Genomic DNA, 26166 nt, shown 5'->3' on the forward strand with positions numbered 1-26166 from the left:
TAACAATAACAGATTACTGAAATAGAACAATGATGAACACTCATTAGCTATAATTTGTTACTAAACCATTAAAACATGTCTGTGTTTTACTGAAATTTTAATCTTGTTACAAATGAAGATAAATGAAATGAAAATGGCGATAAGCATCTGACAAAGCTTAGTAGCAATACGAAACTAGGTGACTTATCATACCGGTTACACACTACAAGAGCCAAATACAGAACATCTGAAATGTGATAAGTTTCAAGGAAAGAAATCTGATGATACCATCTCACATATAATAAATTAGAGTTAGAGTTTTGTGAAAATATCATAAAGAACCATAAACTATTTCCCAGATTCTTAGAAATTTGACAGTCAATTGAATGAGGTAACGTGCATAGCAGTTGTACACGAAAGATTCAACCAATGATGTCGGTTTCAAGTCAGCCCTCTAATCAGACATCGCTGAACATGACACCCTGGTCTGCAACACAGGGTAATAATGATAGAGAGAGAAAAAAAAAGTAATAGTACGAGATTCACGTACCCACTCCGTGTGTCCTTAACATGCACGTCAATACGTATTGTCTCTTCGTGTAACTTGACCAAATAAACTGTACTAAATACTGAAAAGGAAATACTTCTGGTGAGTTCCTTCAAAGCATATATACTGAGCTGTAACGTATAGGGATTTTTGCTCACGCTATACTTTGTACCACAGCACCATAACATGGTCAAGTTTACTGTACTTTGGTTACTGTATACGTCTCTGTGGTCTAGGCATATAAGTAGGGGACATCATGCATCGAAGGCAACCGCTATCCCTGTGTTGAGGATCATAGATGTTTATATTTTACATTCGTAAATATATTTGTAGTATATAATATGATTTATATATATACATCTACATACATTAGAATAATAGGAGTGTATGATTACGTAACAATACGTCTGACACTACACTGTAGTCTCTTTCGGTTTCCATTCTTCTTCCTTAGGTTCACAAATCACCAGCGATTTGTAGTTCTGCAGATAAAAAGAAAGTCGGGAAGAGAAAAAGAGAATGACAAACAATGCACAGATTTACATTTCTCCGTGCGAGGAAAGAGTCTTGGAAGACTTTATAATGTTATAATTAGTTACAATCATCTGTCGACCTACAGCAATTGTTTGCAACAGCAGAAATCATGCACTAGTAACTCCAAGCCTAATTATGTCGATGTATTTCTGGAAATTGTTTCAGAATTAAGAGTTCATTAGTATTAGTAAACGTATTAGGATTGGGAGAGCAAACAGGAACGAAGAAATTAAGCGTTTGATTTATTCTCTCTTTTTTTTTTAATCAAAACTTGACGCTCTTGGCGAATACACAGACAAACAGACACAAAGATGCAAAGACGCACGAATTTCCAACACACGCACAGTATACATCTTTGCAACTGATTGACAAATTGCCCCACATCGACGTAAATATAATCTCGACGGAAGAATTTCACCAGTATAGGCCTACATCTGTTAACGATTTATACATTGGCGAGAAATTGCATCTCGTGAATCAAAAGCAAGTTAACTTTGGCCATAACTGCCTTAAGCATAGCAAATGATGTTAGCTGCTTTCTATCACTGTTATCCTCATGATTATTTGGGACGTCGTGCAATTTGTAGAATCAAAAAAAAAAAAAAAAAGACAGAACGGAGCATGACAAAGATAAACAGACACACCATGCAGCAATACATGTGGGGGGACATAATAAGGAGACATTCTTTCACATGTTCATACCATGCTCACCCTTTAAATGAGAGGTGTCGAGTTGCGCAAGTTGTGCAAAAACTTATAGTCTGAGAGCTGGCTGCTGGTCAATTTACCCCATCAAGCCCAAAAGGTTTGACCCCTCAGAGTTGCTGTGGCCACCCTCCTCATTAACAAAATGCGCGTCAGCCTGGTCCCTGAGGGCGGGTTCGGCCCCCAGGGACCCCCCCGAAAAGGCCCTCCGGCGGGTGTAATTTACCCCATGGAGCCCATGGACCAAACTTGGCCTAAATGAATGTCCTGTGGGTGTACATAATCAAAACATAAAAACTGACAAAATATCTGGTCGGGAAAGGGGTTGCCAGACCGCTTGTTTGGACGCACAAAACCTTGTTTTTGGTCAAGGAATCTGCGCCAAGACTACACTGTCCCATAGGCCCTGTACTGTAGCGTCTCCCACCAGTCTGAGGGACAGTGCCAGTTAGTGCATGTAGTAGTCTTGGCGCAGACTCCTTTACGCCCAACAAGGGTTTGTGCCTGCAAACTACCTGTTACACCCTGGCAACCAGGGTAGTTTGCATGCACAATTTGACAACACACACACACACACACACACACACACACACACACACACACACACACACACACACACACACACACACACACACACACACACACACACACACACACATACACACAATACACACATATACATGTTGTATGTTCACACATGACTCTTGGTATATACCATAACACTAAACGTGTTACTTAGGTTTCGCAGTAATACAGCCATAACACCTTGCACATAATTAATGTCAGACCTATAAGATGTTCATACCTTTTGAAGTTTTACATTGATATTATCAGTGAACCTTCAAGCAGGTGCACTGAAGAGATTTTGAAATTTGTGTGAAATTGTATTGTGTTTTACTGGCCACACAACATGCTTATTCTTTGTTATGCATCCACCTTATAAAACAATTTATATACACATATATTTATGGAAAATGCTGAAATAAACCCATCTGTTATGAGTAGACTCCAGTTACATATACCTCAAATCATGCATCATACTGTATGATAGACTAAAATATGAAATTATGTTTAATGTTTGTATGAACAAATTCATGCCAAATACTGGTCAGTTCAGGAATCATAGCCTGCGACTGAAACAGTCATGTGCAATGCTTATCAGGCCTACATTATGTAATTTATGTGAGCTTTAGTCTTCCATAGAGTGTGATGCATGGCTTGAAATGAAATTTCCACACTTTTTATTGGCAATTAAATCATAAACATGAACTACATTGTAACTGTACATGGTATGTGACACCTTGAAGGTATTATCTTTTTTTTTTTGGGGGGGGGGAGAGGGGGAGATAGACAAAGTATTTCATCAATGAGGAGTTAATAAAAGAGAACACAAGAACACAATGATATGTAAATGCTGTCAACGTGCATGCTATTGTTAAAGAAAAGAAATTGTAACATTTCATTCAGCTGGTAATTTTATATTTCAACGTTGTACGTATATGTCCAGGGTTAATGACAATCATACGATGGTGCGCTGTTTGCAGTATGTGACACCATAGGTTGAGTTTTGTTTGTGTGGGGCTGGGGAACTGAAGATGAAGTATCTCCAGAAATAAGGAGTTGACAAACGTGCTGATATAAACAGACCACAAGACCAAGTTAATACTCTCAGCCTATATGCTATATAAAAAGAGAGCTATTTCATTAAGCTGATGATTTGATGTTTCAGCTTAGTGTGTACTGGTCACGGTCAATGGCAGTGTTTGCAGTATGTGACACCATTTGTGTGGGGCTTGGAACTATTATGAATAAAAAGTATCTCCAGAAATTAGAAGTTGACAAAAAAAAAAGTGTTGAAGAAATAAAGAGAACACAAGATCAAAGTAAATGCTCTCAGCCTTTTATTTTCATTACAGAAAGTTAGCATTCTATGGTGAAGCTTGTTATTTGATGTTTCAAGGAAGTTCGGCAATACATGTATACAATTTATATAGAACACATAATTATGTTCATAACTCTTATTTGTCCAAAACTATGAGGTGACATGCACTACTGAGTATGAAAATGGATCGATATCATTTCAAAAACCATAAGCTCCTTCCTGAATGTTATGTTATGCAGTTTATTCTGATTTGGAATTTATTAGAGTCAAATAAAGGAAGGTTGGAATGGATGCTGTAATCCTTGCCTATTTTATACATCAAAGGGTGGTTTTTATCAGCCAAAAACACAAAAAGTTATTAGTATGAGGTTTTCAAAAGAATCTTATGTGAAGATATGAGGATTGAGACTTCTTATTTGTATTTAAAAGAGGATAGCAAGCAGGAGAAAGAGAAATAATCCTAGCTAAATCCGACTTGTTGACATAAACTTTATTAAAGGTATGTTTAATGCACTGCTGATGAAAATGCTTACTTAAATGTGTTATACAACTGGCCTTTAGCGCTGTTGTGGTTGGTCTGAAACTGAAGTCTACTCACAACAAAGGTTTTATTTCAGCATTTTCTGAAAAGCTCTATTTGTGCCTCATGATTACATCATACAGAAAAAGTAGGCTGTGTGGCCAGTAAAACCTTATACAACTCCACACAAATTTCAGATTTCTTCAGTGTATTGATAGTATCCATGTAAAACATTCAAAAGGTATGAACATCTTATAGGTCTGACATTACCGGTAATTATGTGCAAGGCATTATGGCTGTATTATTGAGAAACCTAAATAACATGTGTAGCGTTATGGTATATACATAGAGGCATGTGTGAACATGTGTGTGTGTGTGTGTATGTATGATTGTGTGTGTGTGTGTGTGTGTGTGTGTGTGTGTGTGTGTGTGCGTGTGTGTGTGTGTGTGTGTGTGTGTGTGTGTGTGTGTGGTCAATTTGTGCATGCAGACTACCCTGGGTCCCAGGGTATAACGGGTAGTTTGCAGGCACAAACCCTTGTTGGGCGTAAAGGAGTCTGCGCCAAGACTACTACATGCACTAACTGGCACTGTCCCTCAGACTGGTGGGAGACGCTACAGTACAGGGCCTATGGGACAGTGTAGTCTTGGCGCAGACTTCTTGACCAAAAACAAGGTTTTGTGCGTCCAAACAAGCGGTCTGGCAACCCCTTTCCCGACCAGATATTTTGTCAGTTTTTATGTTTTGATTATGTACACCCATAGGACATTCATTTAGGCCAAGTTTGGTCCATGGGCTCCATGGGGTAAATTACACCCGCCGAAGGGCCTTTTCGGGGGGTCCCTGGGGGCCGAACCCGCCCTCAGGGACCAGGCTGACGCGCATTTTGTTAACGAGGAGGGTGGCTCCAGCAACTCTGAGGGGTCAAACCTTTTGGGCTTGATGGGGTAAATTGACCAGCAGCCAGCTCTCAGACTATTACTGCAGTGGTTGTAACAGGAGTAATGGCGAGGGAGTGGTTGTTGATGTAAAGATATCAAAGCAGGTTCATTCAAAGAACCTGAGGTATCCAATAGTGTGTGGATTTGAAAATCAGAATTTTTTGTACACGAATTTGGGACTCCGTTGAGGGGATAAGTTGAGATATTTCACTGTGTTTAAAGATGTTTTGTAGTTGTGAAGCACTGAGGGTGTTGTGTCCAAATAAACACTACAGTTTGGTTGAGATGCTAGAACAGTAAGTGGCATGTGTGACTATCTGACTGTGGTGTAACCCATGTGACAATATCAAATGATAAAAATGGCGTTATTCTACTAACCCCTTCGCTGTCTCGGCGAAGAGACAAGTAGCAGCAGAAGTAGCCGAGGAATGCGATCATTTTCAGAACCAACAGGAGACTGAAGATGACGTTGCTAAGGCGGATGTTATCGTAGATGAAACAGTTTCCGGTCCGCCCGCAGGACTCCTGAAACATGAGGCAGGTTGTCTGGATGGCGGCCCCGAAGTAGATGGGCGCGGGAATGCTCGCTGGAGGGGGAATACTGCTTATCATCATCATCATCACCACCACCATCATTTTCATCATCATTACAATGATAACATTGATGATAACGACAATAATGGTAAAATGATCATGATAATAATTGTGAAGACATTTTGTAGGCCCCTAATAATACGACTACGAATTCCGCTACTACTGCATCACTCAAAGCTAGTAATGGTGATGTGTAATGATGATGATGAAGATAATGATGATGATGATAATAATAATGGTAATAATAATTATAATAATGGTAAGAATGAGTGTAAGGATTGTAATCATATTCTAGTAATTATGAAAGCATTTATTATCCAGGGTAGCATATCTACTGCAGAAGGCCCCTGCCGTTATCATCATTCTTCCAGCCTTGTCAAATACATTGAACTCATTCTTACACCAACGTCAACATGGTCAAGAGGAACATTATCGGTAAAATAACTATTGCAGCATTCATATAGACGAGACGAGCAGAAGTCAAACTCCAGACCATTCGTTTATAGAGTCAAGATCCTTTCTACGCCACAGTAAATCCGTTACCGACTATCTGTTTGTGACTTGCACACATAAGGCTTTTGGAATTTGCTTTTAAGCCAGTCTAAGATTTCTCATAATTAGCCTTGGCTTTGCGAAATAGCGTTTTGCTGTACACATGTAACCATTTACTGAGCCGTAATCAGATTCAGTTAAAATCGTAGAAATGGCTTTCTGAATCAATATAAAAATTCATCTGTATTTTCTGCCACTCATTAATTTTCTGGAAATAAGAGTGCTTAAATTGAAACCTAATAATTCCTTCACGATTTGCTGTCAGCTATCATGGCTTCTACACATTTTTTCTTTGTATGTAACCATTCATCAGCCCCTGGATGAATAATAAACAATCTGTATGGAAAAAGTTATCCATCACTATACTCCAAATGACTTCATAGTCAGTGTACAATCATAGATAATTTGATCTAAATTTGATTTGATCTGACTTATTGGTTCCTGTATCGTTATTGCATTATCATGCTGCAGAAGTAATGCAGCGGCGAAACTTACCCAAGACTCGTCCAAGCAGACTCGATACCCCAATGGCCACGGCCCTGTCCCGTTCCTCTACACATCTGGAAACAAATAAAACGGAATAAAGAGGAGTCATTATTGAAAAGGAAGCACCTGTCATAAATATTGTGTTAAACGCTAATGATAACAAGGATGATCATAATTATGATCGTTTCAGCAGTGTTGAATAGTACTCCTCACATAACAGAGTACATCCAGGTACCCCTTGAGTTTCAGAACTTGTACAGCTATTTATCCCTATCTATCTATCTATCTGCTTTTCTATCTATCTATCTATCTATCTATCTATCTGTCTATCTATCCATCCAGTTTTTTTTAATCTAATCTTTCATCTAATCCATTTACCTATCCACCTACCCATCTATCTATCCATCTGACCACCTATATATTTATTATATCTATCTATCCATTTATCTATCCACCCCTCCATCTGTGTGTCTATCTTTCAAATCTTTCTATCTAATCTACCTATCTACCCCTCCCTGTCTATCTATCTATCTATCTATCTATCTTTCTGTCTATCTATCTATCTTTCTATCTATCTATCCATCCACCTGTCCTTCGATCATTTATTCATCTCTCCTCTACACCTATCTATCTTAAGTATGGTACCTCATGAACAGCATGAATCCAGGAACGTGAGACATGGAGAAGAGGAAGATCATCACAGCCAGCAAGGCCAAGAACGTATACTGCTTTGACGAGCAGTCATAGCCCGGGCATTTCTCCTGCACCGCGGAGAAGACAGAAGACGTGTTGGGGTAGCCTGTTGCCATGGGAACGTATGATGCGTTCGTCGAGACGCCTGGTGCAGCTGCGGCAAGATTGCCCATTCGCTGTTGTGCTGCTTGGCTCTCTCCAACGCAGCGACACTGGGAATACGTCTGAGAAGAATCAGAGGTGAACGAAAGACATACAGAAGATAATTATGCTATCTAGACATCTCGGGAGGATTACTTCATACTCTACCCTCTCTCTCAGTCTCTCTTTCTCACACCAAAACACACATAACATACACTGAAAAACCCAGAAAATTACATGGTATATCCAAATTTTAATGGTCGATACTCGAACCTTTGGATAAAATAAAAAATAAATTTAACACTCAAAATGTTAAACTGTCATTTCAGAAATATATCAAATATTTTGAGTGTTGAATTCAACAAATACGAAAACGTTGGAGGAGTGACAGCATTTTAAATGTTGGTTTACCTACCATTTAATTTCTTAGAGTGCACGCATTCAGTGCCTAGGATGGGAAGGACTAGGAAGTGGATTTTAACCGGATTATTTTAGGAAAAGCAACCAAAACAGACTCAGTGAAAATCGATAAATCATTAAAAATGATTTTTTTTTTAAACTACTTAAAAGTAGTGATTTTAAAGATGCAAACACCGCGCACCCGTACCCGTTATGGCAACCGTGCCTTCAGTGTTATTGCACCTACACTTTGGAACAACTTGCCCATCCACGTCCGTGAAGCTCCAACAGTAGACTCCTCCAAATCATCACTGAAAACTCATCTGTTCTCTCATGCCATGTAATTTGTACTGATTTATTATATGCAGTCTGTATATATATGTTAAGTTCGTTCTATAAGTTATAACTTACAATGTTTATTTATGTATTTTGTATCTTGTATTGCGTTTCATCTCAATTTGAATTGGATTATAATTGGATCTATTTTTCCAATTTTTTCCTCAGCGCTAAGACACAATGTAATAAGCGCTTTATAAATGATATTTTATTATCATTATTATTAAACAATTTCAAGTTTCGGTAAAAGCGGTCAGATGAAGAAAAATAGTAGGTTTCAACTTTCATAAGTTTTTAGGAACATAGGATAAGACACAATCAAGGGCCGTCGAATCAGGCCTGGGGAGAACTGGAAAATTGTCTCTTGATCATTGCTGACCACAATCTACCGCCAGCACTGTCTCCCTCGATTTTAAAACTTTACAATTTTGCATTTTTTAGTTTATTGTATTTCTATCTATATTTTTTTAAATGCTCTCATTGTTTGATATTGCTATTTGCATTGTTTGTTTGTGTCAAAATTGATACAAATGGGATTTTCCCTCAAGTATTTTAAGAACACTCCGAACGTACATTTGGCGCGGACCCTTCGTTGACCGTCGCGCAGCCGGCGTGGCAGGGGGAGATATAAGTCAAGCCGTCGCTCCCACAGACCGGTATGTACACACCGTCAGTACAGCCGCAGTCGGACAGACACGCTGGCTCTTCCGCTGATCTGCAAAGTGCATATGGATGTCGGTGACACATCGTGTAAAGATTCGATCCGTTTGAGTTAGAGATTGAACAAAAATATGTAGAAGACTGTCTGCAGTGTAAAATGAATGAAAAAATGAGATGTGCTACATCGGCTATTGAGGATGTGTGTGGTTATGGAAATATGGTTTGCTGTGTGAGTAAAAAGAAGACAGATATATTACATTGAATATTGGGGATGTGAAATGAAACTAATTATGGTTTACTATGTGAAAAAAAAGACATTGGATGTGCTACATTGACTATCGAGAATGTATGTAGTTCTGAAAATATGGGTGAGAAGATTATAAGCCAGTTTTACAAGAAGAAGAAGAAGGTGTAAGGCGCTAGAATAGATGAGAAGAATGTCGAGAAGGAGAAGAATGAGCAGAAGAAGGAAGGAAAAGAGATGGGTAAAAGATAAAGAAGAAGAAGAAGAGGAGGAGAAGAAGAAGAGAGGAAATCATTAAGGTGGAAGCGAGGAAGAAATAGGAGGGGTGGAAAATGAACAGACGACAAAGAAACAGGAAAAGCAACGAAGACCAAACGCAGCATGTGAAAAACAGGTAGTGTAAGAAGGGATATTCTGGAGTTACGAGCAGCCGAAGGAGATGGATACGAAAGTAAATAAAAGAATACAGAAAGAAGACAACAAATATAAGACAACATGGATTACGGATTGCAAGGAAGGATAGAAAAGAATTGAAACATGAAGGAGAGAATGAGAAGGGAAGGAGGAATTGGAAATAGAGGAGAAGAGAAGGGACAGGCGGATTGACTTGATTGGGGGGTAGTCATTCACCCTATCATCGAACTACTCCCGTCAGGATAGGGCACAGTGACGCCGGCTATGGGCCTCGTCGGGCAGCTGGCCGTGAAGAAGAAGGAGACGACGATCACGTTGACGAAGGCGATGATGACGACGAGACGAGTGACGCCTTTTGTGTCCAGGCGAAATTTCTTGACCACTAGGCCGCCAATTAGGTTTCCGAGTAAGGCTCCTGGCGAGGTCACCGCACCTGTGCAATTGAAATCATAATCAGAAGGTATTATTGCTGGAAAAATGATGATGATGGTCATCATCATCATCATTACCATCATCATTATCATTATCATCATTATCATTCTCACCATCACCATCATCATCACCATCATTCTCACCATCATCATCGTCATTATCATCCTCATCATCGTCATCATTATCACCATCACAATCATCATCATCATCATCATCATTGTCATCATCATTATCATCATCACTGCCACTACTGTTTTCAACAATATGAACGTTATCAACACCATCATCACCATTACCGCGCACCTTTATCACCATCACCACCTTCGTTTTCACCATTTTCCTCATCATCATCATCAACTTCTTCATCATCATCATTTTTTTTTATAATTCTCATGGTTCTCATGAAAGGTAAGGAAGTGAACAATCACAGGACCGCTGCAGATTTAAGTCCCCTACGACGGTTGTGGCATTCAAGACTAATGGCCTTTCCCCTATTGGTGGGCGCAATTACTGCTGAAGAAATTGGACATGATTGTGACTATGGCACAGCTTTATAGAGACCTTGTGATTGACAATTTTAAGTAATCTTAACTTCGCTATGTAAAATCAAATGTCAACATGTGGCCCTTCTTCAAGTAAAATGAAATTCTTCCAGATATTCGGTCATTATCTTCCATGGAGTATTAGAAATCTTTTCTTCTGATTTTGTGCGATTTCATGAATTCAACCAGTTTCGTTTTAACTATCTCCAATTTTACCCTCTTTATTACTAAATAATGTAGGCCCACTGCTTCTTTAATTGGCAGAAGAAGCAATCTAGAAGATTTAATTTTCTGATTTTCTCAAAAACTATAGAAAACGTGTTATAAGAAAGGAAGATATTATTCAGAGGGGTGAAGGTTCAGGTGCGAGCTTCTTCACTTTGTCTCCCTCTACCATGTCTACAAACAGTATAGATGACGGGTTTGAGTCCCACTGGTTCCTTTTTTCTTCTGACATGTTTGTTAATTTACAGATTATTCAATTTGTAGAGGGAGACAACGTAAGGATGCTCGCACCTAGCAAAGTGTTGTACATTTCTTTCTGATTTCATGCAGATTTTAAGAATTTAACCAGACCCGTCTTATCTCGAGTTGAAGGTGTCAGACCTGCGTGGGGTGACGAAAGAATTATCCCTACTCATTAGTAGTGTGGGCTGCGCCAATCATTTATGCGACCGACAAGGGTTTGTGCTTGCAAACTATGCTGAAAATAAAGGACTTGAAACTCACCCAAAAGGATTGACACCATGGCTGGTGTGATTTCGTACTGGGTGAGCAAGTAGCGGCCGAGGAAGCTGAAGAAACCGGCAAACATGGCCGAATCCGCCACGGACGCGGTATTCAAAATCATGTATGTCAGGTTGACCGTCAGTCGGAAGAGCGTGGTGAAGTAGCCTACGAAGGAAACGGAAACGTTGGCCATGGATTTTTGTGTGTCCACTGCAGAAACATTGGTGTTAGATTTGACACCATGGGTGTTAAATCTAACACCGATGAAGTGTCAATAGAGGACCACATCCATAGGTGTAGAAAGTGTGTGGCGACGGTGTTGAAAAGTGTTCACCTGGCACTATCGCTTCGTAATGTTAATTTGACACTGTAGCTGGTGACATTTTTGACATTGCGCTGGTGTTAAATCAACAATGACACCGCACTATGTTGATTTGATATTGCTGGTGTTAATGTTCATGGTATAACGCCCGACCAGTGTCAAACGGAGACCTCCCAACTAGTGTTACTTAGGTGTAAATGTGTTTACACTAAAAAAATTACTTTAAAGTTCTTGATCGTCTAGTTGAAGTGCAAAATCAAAGAGAAGAACAATAACTAAGTAACTATTCAAAAAGCAATTTTGTATTTTGAAGTGACACCCGGAGGTGTTTATCTAACACCACAAATGAGCACCGGAAATTTGACACCAGCTCGGTTTTTCATATTTAACACCGGACTTACGTGTGTGTGTGTGGTGCGGGGGTGCGTGTGTGTGTGTATGTGTTTGTTTCTTTGTTTTCCTCATCTTTGTTTGTTTGTGTGTTTTTTTTTTTCATCTCCGTCTAAGAAGATGGCTGGATAGCTCATATGATATTCAGCTACACTAGCGTTCTGGTCTTCCATGGGGTCCAGTCGAATGAGAGGCGGGACCACTTCACCGGGTTAAACACCCTGCTCTGTGCCGTGTTGATCCGTGTAGATACCGTGTTTGTCCGTGTAGACGCCGCGCTCTTCCGGCCTTATCCGTGTAGCTGCCGTGTTGATACCGTGTGTACCAATCCCGGATCTCCCCGGATCTCCCCGGACGTCCCCGGATTTCCCCGGATCACCGTGTAGATCCTTGAGCATCAGTGTTTATTTGTGACTGGGGCATTAACGACGAATGAATAAAGCGGGATCTTTTTCAGTGGTTGTGACCTCCAGTCTATGTCCTATTCGAGGGACATTACCTTGATGGGAAGTCGTTGTTTGTTGGAAGCATGGACCTCAAATATAATAACCTTTGTGTGTGTATGTGTATGTGTGTGTGTGTGTGTGTGTGTGTGTGTGTGTGTGTGCGTGTGTGTGTGTGTGTGTGTGTGTTCTTAAACAAATGACCATTTGAATAAAGGCTGGCCTTTGTTTGCTTCTTTGCACTGACATACCCTTGGTATGTCGCTGTTTGCATGTTTTATGTATATATATTTTTTTTCTATATGAAAATAACAATAACATAAAGAATGGGCGGATTCAGGAATTCTGTAAAGGGGAGGCGCCTTCGCAGAATTAAAGGGGGAGCACGCACCCCTCCCATTTTTTCTTTTTTGTTTTAACAAAAAATAAAGAGGGGGCGGGCACCCGGTGCGCTCCTTCTGGATCCGCCACTGTAAAGTGCCGTCTAACCCTATACTCGAGCACGGTGTCGAGTATTAGAAAAGATGCCAAAATGCTTGCTTAAGTTCACTGTTAACATGCATCAAACAAGACATGGAAAAAAATGGGCCGCCACACTTTATACCCATTCACACCCTTTCACGTATCTTGGGTTCAACAAAAACAATTTGATAAAGAATACTCTCGCTGCTGCCAGTCTTTGAAAGAAAGTAGACACCATGGAACTGAAGGAGAACTTTTCATAAAATGCAATAAAGAATCAAAACAAAGAAATAAAAGCGGGTTTGTAAATTTGCGATATAAATTGTTAATTTCGTTTGACCGCCCCCCCCCCCATTTTAAAAACATAAGTCGTTTGTAATGGAAAGATCCAACGGCGTAAATCCGTACTGAGGAGTGGGGGGGGGGGGGGGGATGGTCACCATCACCACGATTAGAAGCCCATAACCGGACCTGCGCAGCCTTTGGGGGGGGGGGTGGGGGTGGGGAAGAAGCTTGGTGCCCCCCCCCCCCCACACACACACGCACACACTTTACAGGGATTGGATGTCCCACTCTTTTGCATGAAATTTAAAGTGGGAGGAAAGTGGCAGCAAAAATATGAAGACTTTTTGTTCTTGTTGCTTTTTTTTTTTTGCTTGTCAGATGACTTTCGGCGGAAAATCAGACCTTAAAAGTATGAAAACATTTTTTTTTTTTTGGAAATACCTGTGAGAGGGAGCAGAACGATCGAACGGAGGGAGGGTATGGGGGGGGGTATCCCTCTCCTACACGTGGAAGATTTAGCATTTTCAGACCTGAAATTCAGCGATCTGGTGCACACTTTTGGTGAAAATTTTGTTTTCTTTTCTTTAAAAAAACAATAAGAAAATGAAATATTCACAATATATTATTGAATGACTAAATCGTGGTATTTCAGCTCTTGTGCGACATCACTGTGAAGGCCTACTAAATAATGGGGCCTATCACCGGCGTAGACAGGATTTGATCTTAGGAGGAGCGGTTATGTGAGGGAGTAGGGGGATTTCCCCCTCCCACGGTGAAATCTTTTTGCATTTAAAATTTTGACATTTTACAGTCCCAAAACTGCCTTTTGTAACTATATTCTTCGCTTTGGAAATTAAGGGGGCGGGGGCGCACCGGGCGAAAACTGCTGGCAATTACTGGCAGCAACATCAGGAGAATGGCATAGCGATTAAATGCGAGCGAGCGAAGCGAGCGAGCTTGAAAATTTTGATATTTTACAGTCCCAAAACTGCCGTTTGTAGCTATATTTTTCGCTTTGGAAATGAAGGGGGGCGCACCGGGCGAAAACTGCTGGCAATTACTGGCAGCAACATCAGGAGAATGGAATAATGTTTAAATGCGAGCGAGCGAAGAGAGCGAGTTTGAAAATTTTGACATTTTACAGTCCCCAAACTGCCGTTTGTAGCTATATTTTTTCGCTTTTGAAATCAAGGGGGCGCATCGGGCGAAAACTGCTGGCAATTACTGGCAGCAACATCAGGAGAATGGAATAATGATTAAATGCGAGCGAGCGAAGAGAGCGAGCTTGAAAATTTTGACATTTTACAGTCCCAAAACTGCCGTTTGTAGCTCTATTTTTCGCTTTGGAAATTAAGGGGGGCGCACCGGGCGAAAACTGCTGGCAATACTGGCAGCAACATCAGGAGAATGGAATAATGATTAAAGGACAAGTTCACCTTCATAAACATAAGGATTGAGAAAATGCAACAATATTAGTAGAACACATCAGTGAAAAAAATTGGACAATCGATGCAAAAGTAATGAATTTTTTAAATTTTTGTGTTGGAACCGCTGGATGAGGAGACTACTTCAGCTTGTGAGTCATATGCGTACAACAGTATAAAGAAAATGTAAAAGAAAATTCAACATATTTTCACTTTTTTCGCATAATAAAAGAGCACTTGACTTGCCTCTTTCTAAAGGCAGGGGGAATGATATACTACCCTTAACATTTGTCGGTAACAAGTCAGGGGAATGTGTACTTTTTTCAAAAGATGGAATTTTGTGAAATTCTCTTTATATTTTCCTTATATTGTTGTACGCATGTGACAACTAAGTTATTCATACACTGCAGTAGTCTTCTCATCCAGCGGGTACTGCACAAAGACTTCAAAAATTCGTAACTTTTGAACGGATTGTCTGATTTTCCTCAAACTTTCAATGATGTGTTCTACTAATATTGCTACAATCTCTCAATCCTTATGTTTATGAAGGTGAACTTGTCCTTTAAATGCGAGCGAGTGAAGCGAGCGAGCTTGAAAATTTTGACATTTTACAGTCCCAAAACTGCCGTTTGTAGCTCTATTTTTCGCTTTGGAAATTAAGGGGGGCGCATCGGGCGAAAACTGCTGGCAATTACTGGCAGCAACCTCAGGAGGATGGAATAATGATTAAATGCGAGCGAGCGAAGCGAGCGAGCTTGAAAATTTTGACATTTTACAGTCCCAAAACTGCCGTTTGTAGATAAATTTTTCGCTTTGGAAATTAAGGGGGGCGCACTTGGCGCAACTGCTGTCAGTCACTATCAGCAACATCAGGAGAAGGCATAGCGGTTAAAATATGCGAGCGAGCGGAGCGAGAGAGCTTGACAATTTTGACATTTTATACATTCCAAAAACTGCCGTTTGTAGCTATATTTTTCGCTTTTGTTCGTCCCACTTTATCGGGGAACCATCCCCCCCCCCCCCTCCCTCATCGACGCCTCTGCATAGAGGGTGCTTTTGTTAAATGAAAGATCTGCTGCACACTCTTTGATAAATTAATCTTTGATAAATTTGGGAAATATACGTCAATGTCAAAATTGTACAAAGTTTATCGAAAGGGATCCTGTATAGCGGAGCTTTTGCATGTTTATGATTGCAATACAACGATCTGGTGCAGAGTTCTGGCGATTTTTCGACAATTTTCCATTCGAGATTTGTCCTCATCTCGGGAATTGCTTGGGGGATAAATTATTTGTCTGCCTAAACACTTCCGCATTTGCCCCACCCCCCCCCCCCCCAATAGATTCGACGCCCCTGATCTTCCCTGGGTATGCCCATAGATGTATCCTGACTGAGTCATTAGTCACTGTCGTTTCTCAGGAATGATTCAGGAAATGGAGGGGGTTCAATATGGCGATATAGTTTTTGTTATTGTTTGTTTGTTTGTTTTCGTACATATTTTGCAGATGGTTCCCAGTTACTCGCGTCATAGCATGTTTAGGCCTACATGTAGGCCTATATTGACGTTGTCAACGTCTGAGCCAGCAGTGTATGTCAATGTTACTTTCTTCGCGAGCGAGCGAAGCGAGCGAGCGCTTGAGAAAATTATGTATACATTTTCCTACAAGATAGAATACTGTTCAGCTCTGTTACCTGTCTGAAGGCCGGCGTACAAACGTCATGCAATATGCCAAAATTGATACAATCACATTTCTGCTTCCTCCGTTTTTTCCCCTCAAAATTCAGGGGGGGGGGGATGATTGTACAGGCCATCCCCCCCTCCTCCATTTCAGGGGGGGGGGGATATATCCCCCCCATCCCCCCCCCCCCGGATTTACGCCCATGGAAAGATCATGTTTGTTTGTTGTTGTTCTTTATATTATGTTTCTGCTAGTAGCTGCTGGCAAATTTCCCGTTTCTTCCGCTAAAACAACGCAAAACAGAGAATCCGGAAATGCGGTTTTCTTCACAATGTCAATGACAGCTTTCCACTTCAGTGCATTTGGGTCAAGTGAGAACTCGTCCTACTAGGAAGAAGTACATGTTTCCCTTTGTATTAAAAAGAATTGTTTACTTGTGTCGGATAAAAAAACACGAGCAAAAAGTTAGGGGAAATGTTTAGTGTGCACTTATTGACCCTGAGTAGACCTTGAGCAAAAAACAACATTGTAGGCCTACTTTTATTTTTGAAGTGAAGGACTTATGCAACAATGACATGAAAGCTAAAACACATTGGAATATTGTTCGTGTATCTTGCAGCACATTCTTTTATGTGTGTGTGTGTGTGTGTGTATGTGTGTGTGTGTGTGTGTGTGTGTGAGTGTGGTTTGAATTTTACCGATTCTGTGATACACACATATAGATATTATGAGAGTTGGAAGTCGTGTTTCTGCTAGTAGCTGCTGGCAAATTTCCCGTTTCTTCCGCTAAAACAACGCAAAACAGAGAATCTGGAAATGCGGTTTTCTTCACAATGTCAATGACAGCTTACCACTTCAGTGCATTTGGGTCAAGTGAGAACTCGTCCTACTAGGAAGAAGTACATATTTCCCTTTGTATTAAAAAGAATTGTTTACTTGTGTCGGATAAAAAAACACGAGCAAAAAGTTAGGGGAAATGTTTAGTGTGCACTTATTGACCCTGAGTAGACCTTGAGCAAAAAACAACATTGTAGGCCTACTTTTATTTTTGAAGTGAAGGACTTATGCAACAATGATTATGAAAGCTAAAACACATTGGAATATTGTTCGTGTATCTTGCAGCACATTCTTTTATGTGTGTGTGTGTGTGTGTGTGTGTGTGTGTGTGTGTGTGTGTGTGTGTGAGTGTGGTTTGAATTTTACCGATTCTGTGATACACACATATAGATATTATGAGAGTTGGAAGTCGTGTTTCTGCTAGTAGCTGCTGGCAAATTTCCCGTTTCTTCCGCTAAAACAACGCAAAACAGAGAATCTGGAAATGCGGTTTTCTTCACAATGTCAATGACAGCTTACCACTTCAGTGCATTTGGGTCAAGTGAGAACTCGTCCTACTAGGAAGAAGTACATGTTTCCCTTTGTATTAAAAAGAATTGTTTACTTGTGTCGGATAAAAAAACACGAGCAAAAAGTTAGGGGAAATGTTTAGTGTGTACTTATTGACCCTGAGTAGACCTTGAGCAAAAAACAACATTGTAGGCCTACTTTTATTTTTGAAGTGAAGGACTTATGCAACAATGACATGAAAGCTAAAACACATTGGAATATTGTTCGTGTATCTTGCAGCACATTCTTTTATGTGTGTGTGTGTGTGTGTGAGTGTGTGTGTGTGTGTGTGAGTGTGGTTTGAATTTTACCGATTCTGTGATACACACATAGAGATATTATGAGAGTTGGAAGTCGTGTGACCTCACCTTTGGCATATCCCATACAGCCAGACTCTGACAATGAGGGCCCCTTCATGCTGTTTATGAGGAATATTTCCGACGTGTTGGCTGCGTCGTCATCCTCTTTTGTGGGCGGGGCAAACGTTCTGTCCTTCAGTTCCATGTCACGCTCTTTCTTCGGCCATTCCTTCACATTGTGACGTAATAGAGAAATTTATTGAATGCGCGTCATCGTGACACTCATGTGTGCAACCTTGTACTTGGACTTTAATACGGAAAGTGTATGACTGAACGAAAAAAAAAACATCACATGTTTAGCTACTAGACCTTCAGTGTTTTAACCTTAACTCTTGAACGAACCGGATGAGCCTTAGGTATTTTTTTTATAGATATATTGTAGTCACATGATGGGATATGTGAGGTACAACCAAAGACTTATAGGGGTACTCCACTCCATTCTTAAAGTGGCTATGTCAAAAACATCAAAGGAGTAAATTGAAGAGAGTGACGGCTTATATTGAAGTCAGAGGAAAAATTAGATAGGAAAATCAAATGATTTTAGGCTTTGCATGCTTTACGAGACAGTGACACCAGTAGCATATCATGATATAACGTATGCAAATTAGATAACGTGATGATAATTACATCGATGTCATCATCTTTCAACTCTGCTTTGAATCACAAGAAAAAGTAATAATCTATTGTTTTGTGTGTATATGGCTAAAACTCAGTCATGACATCTTCCTCTGAAAAGGCATCATTAGTTAAACGTAGCAACTGTGGAACCATTTGTCTTGAGAACTATTATCTTCTATCTAATTGTGGTACTTGGTATAATTTTGGCATGCTAAGGAGAGACTGCAAATGATTTGACATCGCTGACTCATCTAACTTACAAGTGCAGTTGTTACAGATATCACTTTTAAAGGAGAAAAACGAATTCCAGTTTTGAAAAATCTACGAATTCCCTGTCTTTGTGAAGGTTTTGATAAAAAGAGACACTGATTAGCAATGGATGATATTTAACTCTTATAGCAAGAGATTTGAATCCTGAATTCATATGATAATTGTAATTCAGAATGCTTACATGTATTTAATGCATTAACGGACAAATGAAAATCATCATGGACGAGTACAGATTTAAAAGGGAAAATTTCCCCAAACGCATTTGTGTCGATCAAGTGACAAGACGCAGAAGTTATAAATGAGAACACTTTAAATACAAATAACTTTGAACGAGCACCTGTAATGTTTCCACATTTTAGTGGTTCTTTATGCCAATATTTCTCTTTCTTTACTGAAGTCACCGTTACTTAAAAAAAAAAAAAAAATCCGCCTGAAATCATTCACCAGGGTCTATATTTCCCGCCCGACAACATTCTCCCTCTCTTTTCCTCCTTCTCTCTCCCGTCCCCTCTCTTTCCTTTTTACCTTGGGGAAGAAGAAGAAGGGGATGCTGTTGAGCACCAGGAGAACACCGAAGATGATATATCCCAGCCACCACGCCCCTATCCATCTCGGGTCCTTGTCGCCGTAGCCGAGTTCGTCGACGTCGATCTTGTAGAAGTCGGTGTGCAGGGAGAGGCAGAAACCGCTGATGGCGAAAGCGGCGATTGGGGCGAGACTCAGCACTGTGAACAGGCCAGCTGCCCGGGGAAAAAACAGCAGGGACTTTGAGTACAAACGCTAAAATCAAACAGTCACAGACCCAATATTAACATAAAACAACATTTCAAGAACAACATTACAAAAGCAACAACAATAACAACAAACAAACCCGAAACCGACAACGAGAAGCAGTAAGAAAGATTGTGCTACGATTTCGACATGGAAACTGGAATTTCTTCTAGGTATATGAAAGGCATGAGAGTCATTCACTTTTTTTTTGTCTAATGGAAGAAGCACAAAGCACACACATTTGACATTTAGGAATCATCGGTGATCACCATTGGATGTAGCAAGAGGGGGAAACGGGAAATAGACAGGGGGTGGGGGGTAAAAGAAATGAGAACAAGCAGGACGAAATCAAGAAATAGAGAGGAGAAGAAACATAAGATGATAACAAGGAGGAAGGCCATGACGTCATTGAATGCGGACAGATGTTTTCATGACAAATGGGGATTCAATTAAATTCAAACGATTTTATTCCATATAAAGTAATACAAAACAATATGAATAAAGCTTACATTAGTACGTAATATTGTAGGGAACTTTGAATCACATACATTTCAACAAAACATGGATACGATATCATGAAAATATCAACTTTGGTCTTTAGATAAATAAACAAGTAAGCAACATAATCCCAGTTTGTAACCTTACATGGATAAGAGGAATTTACAAGAGAAGCATAGCTTGTAAATTTTTTGAATTACTCTAGGAGATGAGGGCATCTCAAGATCTGTCAAGGACTCCATGTATGAAAATTTTGATATGACGTCAGGTGAAACGAAAAGAAAGAAAGGACTATACAAGGACAAGAACAGAAGCAGGATGAATAGATAACAGGAAAAGGAGAAGAGGATGAAGAAGGAGGAAAAGATAAAAAGAAAGTACAAGTACCGGAAAACGAAGGAATGAAGAGAAGAAGAATGGAATGAAGAAGTGGGAGGAGGGGGAGGGATATATGTATAATTCTCACACGACGGCAATCAATGGGAGGTGTGTTGTAACAGATTTTTTTTTCTTCGTGATTTGCACCTTAACTTAATTTGATTTCATGTCCTTGGACACCTAATGTTCTCAATTTCATGTACTTTGCTTTAAAATTGTCATTATTAATCTTTACAAATCATATCATTCGAAGTAGTATGAATTGTTTCGTTAATATTACACAGATTTTAATCAATAATAGAACAGCGACGAAGACCGGCAGATAAATTGTTTCTTATTTGCATGAATGTATCTCTTTCTTTTATTCTTAATGTGCATGATAATGACTGCACTTTAATTGCAATATGTGTTCTTCTTCTTCTTCTTCTTCTTCTTGTATGAAATTTGGTTTTCATTTTTGTTTTCATCTTTTTTTTTCTTTTTTTTTCTCAGCTGAACAAGTCATTCTCCAAACATATTAGCAATATGATAATAGATGAATAAATATCTCACCAAAGAAAACGGAAGTCGATTTCTTACTGACCCCATCGTCAAGGTGGGTCACGCCCAGAGTAAAGAGCCCGGATGATCCGATCCCGATGAACACCTGGCCAACGATGATCCACGTGGCGCGGTTGAACTGTGACCCGGAAGCAGAAAGTTCCTCCGCAGAACATACTCCATCGTCGGGACTTTGCGTCGAATCCGCCCCGACCGCTTTGCAGAGCTCTGCGTGTACATGTGAGTATGGGTAAACTTACATAAATTAATTTGTGAAACGCAGATAGCAAACGGTGAAGAATAGAGTGAACAAAAATGCATATACATCATCGCCTTAATTCAGTAATTCCCATCATTTCCATATGGTATAAAACCGTCTAGTTGTATAAGATAGGCCTACATTAGGAGAAATCCATACAATTCCCCAAACACGTATTATCCCATGAAACGTGATTAGTCAGAAACGCTGATCGTAAATGCATCTTTTTGTGCGTTTTGAAACGACGTTTTGAAACAGCGTTTATATTAAAATGAGCAAGGACGCAAGCGCGTTTTCAGCTAATCATGTTTCAAAATGCTGATTCTGGCCCGAAAAGAGAAAACACAAACACATACACCTGGATAAACCGTTCCAGGGGATCGCCCCCTCCGTATTCATTCCCTCGTCCTCCCTCTTCCCCTTTCATAGGTTTCCACTATCAAAAAAAAAAAAAAAAAATGTACGGTTTCGGTCTTCAGAAATTAGATAATCCTAGCCTGAGACAGTCCCGTCCAAATTTGTATGCATGATTACAGACTGTAATATTGGATTCTTCGGTCAGTCTTTCAATTTTCAAGTGGCAAAAGATCCCATCTCGTGAAGAACTCCAATTCAGGATTAACACTGATATGAGTGTTCCCTTGCCCCACTTTCTCACTCTCGTGAGGAACTCCAATGCAGGATTAACATTGATATGAGCGTTCCCTTGCCCCACTTTCTGAGCTGATATTGAACAATAATCGCCTTCCTGATTCTCTCATACTTAAATGTGATCAGTTATGTGATAACATTATTCTATTCAGGCTTGATTGAAAACACAAAACAACCCAATACTCGAAAAAGGATTTGAATATACACACACAGCATTATTAGGTATTATACGCATCGAAAATGAATCCTGATCATCGATTATATACAGCAGTGCGGTATCTTTTGATCAAGACAATCCCCACAATGGTCTTTCAATGCGCTTTCTAGATTCAACCAAAGAACTTATGGTCTTATTTCCTTTATTGAATTTAAAGGGATGGTATAGCTTCGTTGGAGGTGGGGATTCAGATTTTAACATTTTTGCGACTTAGGCCTAATCAGAAACTTGTTATGAAATACAAAAATACAAATTCTGAGAGGAATTCAAAGATTATTTGATGAAAATCGGTTTTGAAACGGCTGAGATATCCATCCAAAAACAAAGTAAACAAAGTAGTCCTAATAAAAGGTCGGTCCCATCTTTTATTAGTACTTCTTTTTTAGTTTGGCTATCTCAGACATTAAAAAGAAAATCAATAAATAAACTTTGAATTTCTTATGCTTGTATGTTCTTTCATATTTCATAAGATATTTCTCATTATCTCTCAAAAAGGTTGGAAACCTGAAGCCCCGTATCAGCCAAAACTGTACCATCCCTTTAAGTTCGTTACATTCATACCATTTAGATAAAGCCACTGGGTCATTTCTTAGCAATGAGTTCTGCTTTGACCTACCCTGAATCTGTATGAATTAGTCAACAAACAAACACTGATGACGAACGGAGATATTTAGCGAGACATTGTGTACTCGATCTCAGACGCATCCTCCAAGTAAAGCTGTGGTAGAAATACTAGGTGTTTCAAAAAACATTTCCGACTTTTGATTCTTAATAATTCAAAAACTATATATCAGATAACACTGTCATTGATATGAGTGATAGCTGAATAGTGTACAATTTTGTTGGAGGTGGTTTAAATATGAAAGCATAAATCAGTTTCATGAAATCCATGATTAATTTCACAGTTAAGTTCCAGATTTTGCTTTATTTTCAACCCTCTGTACAAAACTTTCACTTTGCACAGGGGTCAATAGGTGTGAATGGGAGTATGTGGTTAACACCCTGACAATGGTCCTGAACAATGGCCAGGGTTTGAATGCTTCATTATTTATTCATGAGAAATTCCACTGTCACATCTAGTCTTTATTCATTCTGAAATGTAGTGTTTGCAAGCACATGGAAACATGTGCTTACTTTTTCCATGTGCATGTATTTTACCCTTTACCGTGCATGAATCCAGACTAACAGTGCCCAGGGCAATCCACATGAATTATTGATTAAGCTCAGTGGTCTAGTGCATAAGACACCAGTCCGGAGATCAGGAGGTCGAAAGTTCGAATCCTGCCCGAGCTCGCTATGTACATGCACATGATTTATTTTGTCATGGTTACTACTAAAACACGGATCAATTCAATGCTTGTTTACGTTGATGCGGGGCCATTGTTAATCAGTTGCAATGTTGGCAATTGTTGAATAATATCCATTCATTATCATCAACATTAAACACGAACAAAGATGTAGGTTTCAATATCAAAATTGATATCTATCACCCAACCATCTCTGAGAAGAAGAAGCTGCTGTGGCTCCGTGGGTTTACCAACTATCAAACAAAAGGTCCCGGGTTCGAGTCTTCTGGTTGCAGTGGTCGTGCCCCAGGTTGTGCCCCCATAAGCACGTCCAATCCTCATTGCTTAGTTATTTTGGAGGGGACTCACAGGCGTCGATCCCGCGGTTGTTTGAGCATGAGAATGCACTCTCTTCTTGGAAGTTACACATGATGTAAAACAAATGAAATCAAAGTTAGAATGAAATCAAATCAATGCAAATCAAGATGAATAATGACTGAAGATGTAGTCTACCGATAGTGACCAACCTTACCTATTTGTTGGTAGTACTGGGAGAGGGGCGTCTCCTCTACCGTGTCGTTGCCGTCCAAGTCCGGACTCCCGCCGGCAGGCAGCGCTGGGTCGTTGCCGATGAATTGCGGCAGAGCGGAGAGTAGACACCCAAAAGCCATGATGAGGGCGGAGACACCGAGAATGCGTGGTCGATGATGTCGGTTGCCGATGTAAGCGATGGGGGTGATTGCTATGAGACCCACAATGTCGTTGATGCTGAAGAGGATACCGGCCTCGGAGCTTTTCAGCTGGAACTCCCGTTGGATTGACGTAAGAATGGCTGTGCCGAAGGGTCCGACGATGCTGATGTAGATGAAACAATTGGCGCCGAGAATCACTGTGAACACCATTGGTGTCAGACACCTATTATGACTACTACTGGCGGCCATGGCGACTGGAAAATAACTACTAACACAAGACCTTTTTCCTATATGATAGAAAGAAGTTAACTGTCAGGCAAGTTATGGGATTTAACCCCCGCCGTCCGCTGCCGTGCTGCGCCGTCAATTATTAAAGTGCAAGCAAGAAGCTCCAAAGCCTTTGTAGACCTGTTGCAAAGTTTTGATGTTGTTGATTGCGTAGCTCCTGAGTTGTCCTCTTGTTCAAACAGTCTGTTTGACTGGAGCGATCAAGGGTCGTAGGAACGTGAGGCGATCAGTAGCCCTATTTTTTTTTTTTGTATCAGGTGTATGAAGGTCAATGAATATAATGACAGGGGAACTCTTCAATATTGCTAAGCTAATGAAGCGTGTGCTCAACTGATCTGCGATGAAAACTTCATTACATAGTAGAGGAAGCAACCAACTGACTTTTCCGAGTGTTTGGACTTTGAGGCTCGTTGAAGGAGCTTCATATCATTATGTGCCGTAGGTTGTTCATCATACTGATGCTTAACGGTATACATTGATATTAAAAAGCTTATAAGCTATCAAAGGTTTAGTTTATCAATTTTTTAGCACGATCACGAAGGAGTTTGTTACAAACAGTTATTTGATTTTCACTCCGTACACTTCCTGTTTGCGTACGCGGCTGTGTGTGCGTGTGTATGTTAAAGTGCGCTGAACCTACACATTCGCATCGTCACATTCTATTGTTCGATTCCAATACAGAGTATATTACACAGCGACGGCTTTCTGGAAATAGGCCTGTGGGGACCCCCTTTTCTTCGATCCCTCTTTGTTTCCTGTCATTGATCATCGCATAAAAAAAAAGAAGAAGAAGAAAAAAAACGTTACACATGAGCAGTATATGGGTAAACATGCCGCACAATCCGAGCACCTTCCGGGCAAGCTATGCGGGCTTGTTGCGTGTAGGGATTTTCCAACACGCAGGATAATTTTCTGCGGGCAGACAAAGGTATGGGCTAGTTTCTCTTGCGTCTTACCTGCTGGACGCGTGCAACTTATACATTGTACTTACGTTCTAGTTACGAATGACATACAGGCACTGCGAAGTACCTGCGTCAGTGTCCGGGACAGTAGGGATGGGGGGGGGGGGGGAGGTGGGACGCCCGGACCACACCCCTTTACTGTTTTTTTTTTTTTTTTGAATAAAAGTGAAAGGCGGTGCGTGCTCCCCCTTTATTTATTTTTTTTAAAAAAGAAACCATCTTTGTATATAAGCAGAAGAAACCCGGAATTGGCACGAGCGGTTTTCTTTTTGTTCGTTTTGTTTTTGTTTGTTTGTTTGTTTGTTTGTTTTTGACTGTTTTTGTTTGTTGTTGTTGTTGCTTGCTTGTCAGCTTATCAAACCCGGTAGTGGCACCAGAAATATATTTTCCGCCCCAACCTCCTTTACGGAATTCCTGGATCCGCCCTCGTGGGATAGATTATGTGCATAGTCCGAGGAACTATCCCTGAACGTTTACGTGGATGAAGTAACTGCACCCCTCCCCCCCCCCCCCAATAAAAAAGGAAGAACAAAATGAAATTTTAATGAAACAATATTTATATGGGAAGTTTTAAAAGACAAATCTACCTTCATAGACATGTGTGGATTAAGTGAATGCAGCAGTAATATTAGTAGAGCACATGAGTTAGAGTTTG

General features: G+C 40.2%; 1 protein-coding gene across 1 annotated transcript; it reads right to left on the reverse strand.

Annotated features, from left to right (window-relative positions):
- Positions 1-419: 419 nt before the first annotated feature.
- Positions 420-24510, reverse strand: LOC139708767 (solute carrier organic anion transporter family member 3A1-like). Its single transcript, XM_071620751.1, has 11 exons — positions 24102-24510; positions 21169-21384; positions 19495-19709; positions 18091-18250; positions 11332-11541; positions 9845-10061; positions 8884-9025; positions 7387-7658; positions 6751-6815; positions 5488-5696; positions 420-1008 (listed from the first exon to the last, which is right to left on the reverse strand). Exons 1-11 carry the CDS (start codon positions 24508-24510, stop codon positions 940-942), a joined length of 2184 nt encoding a protein of 727 aa, XP_071476852.1. The 3' UTR covers positions 420-939.
- Between the last annotated feature and the right edge of the window lie 1656 nt (positions 24511-26166).

The sequence above is a fragment of the Diadema antillarum genome, unplaced genomic scaffold, assembly GCF_040938485.1.
Source record: "Diadema antillarum isolate AM-2024a unplaced genomic scaffold, OU_Dant_1.0 scf00000004, whole genome shotgun sequence".
Classification (NCBI taxonomy): Eukaryota; Metazoa; Echinodermata; class Echinoidea; order Diadematoida; family Diadematidae; genus Diadema; species Diadema antillarum.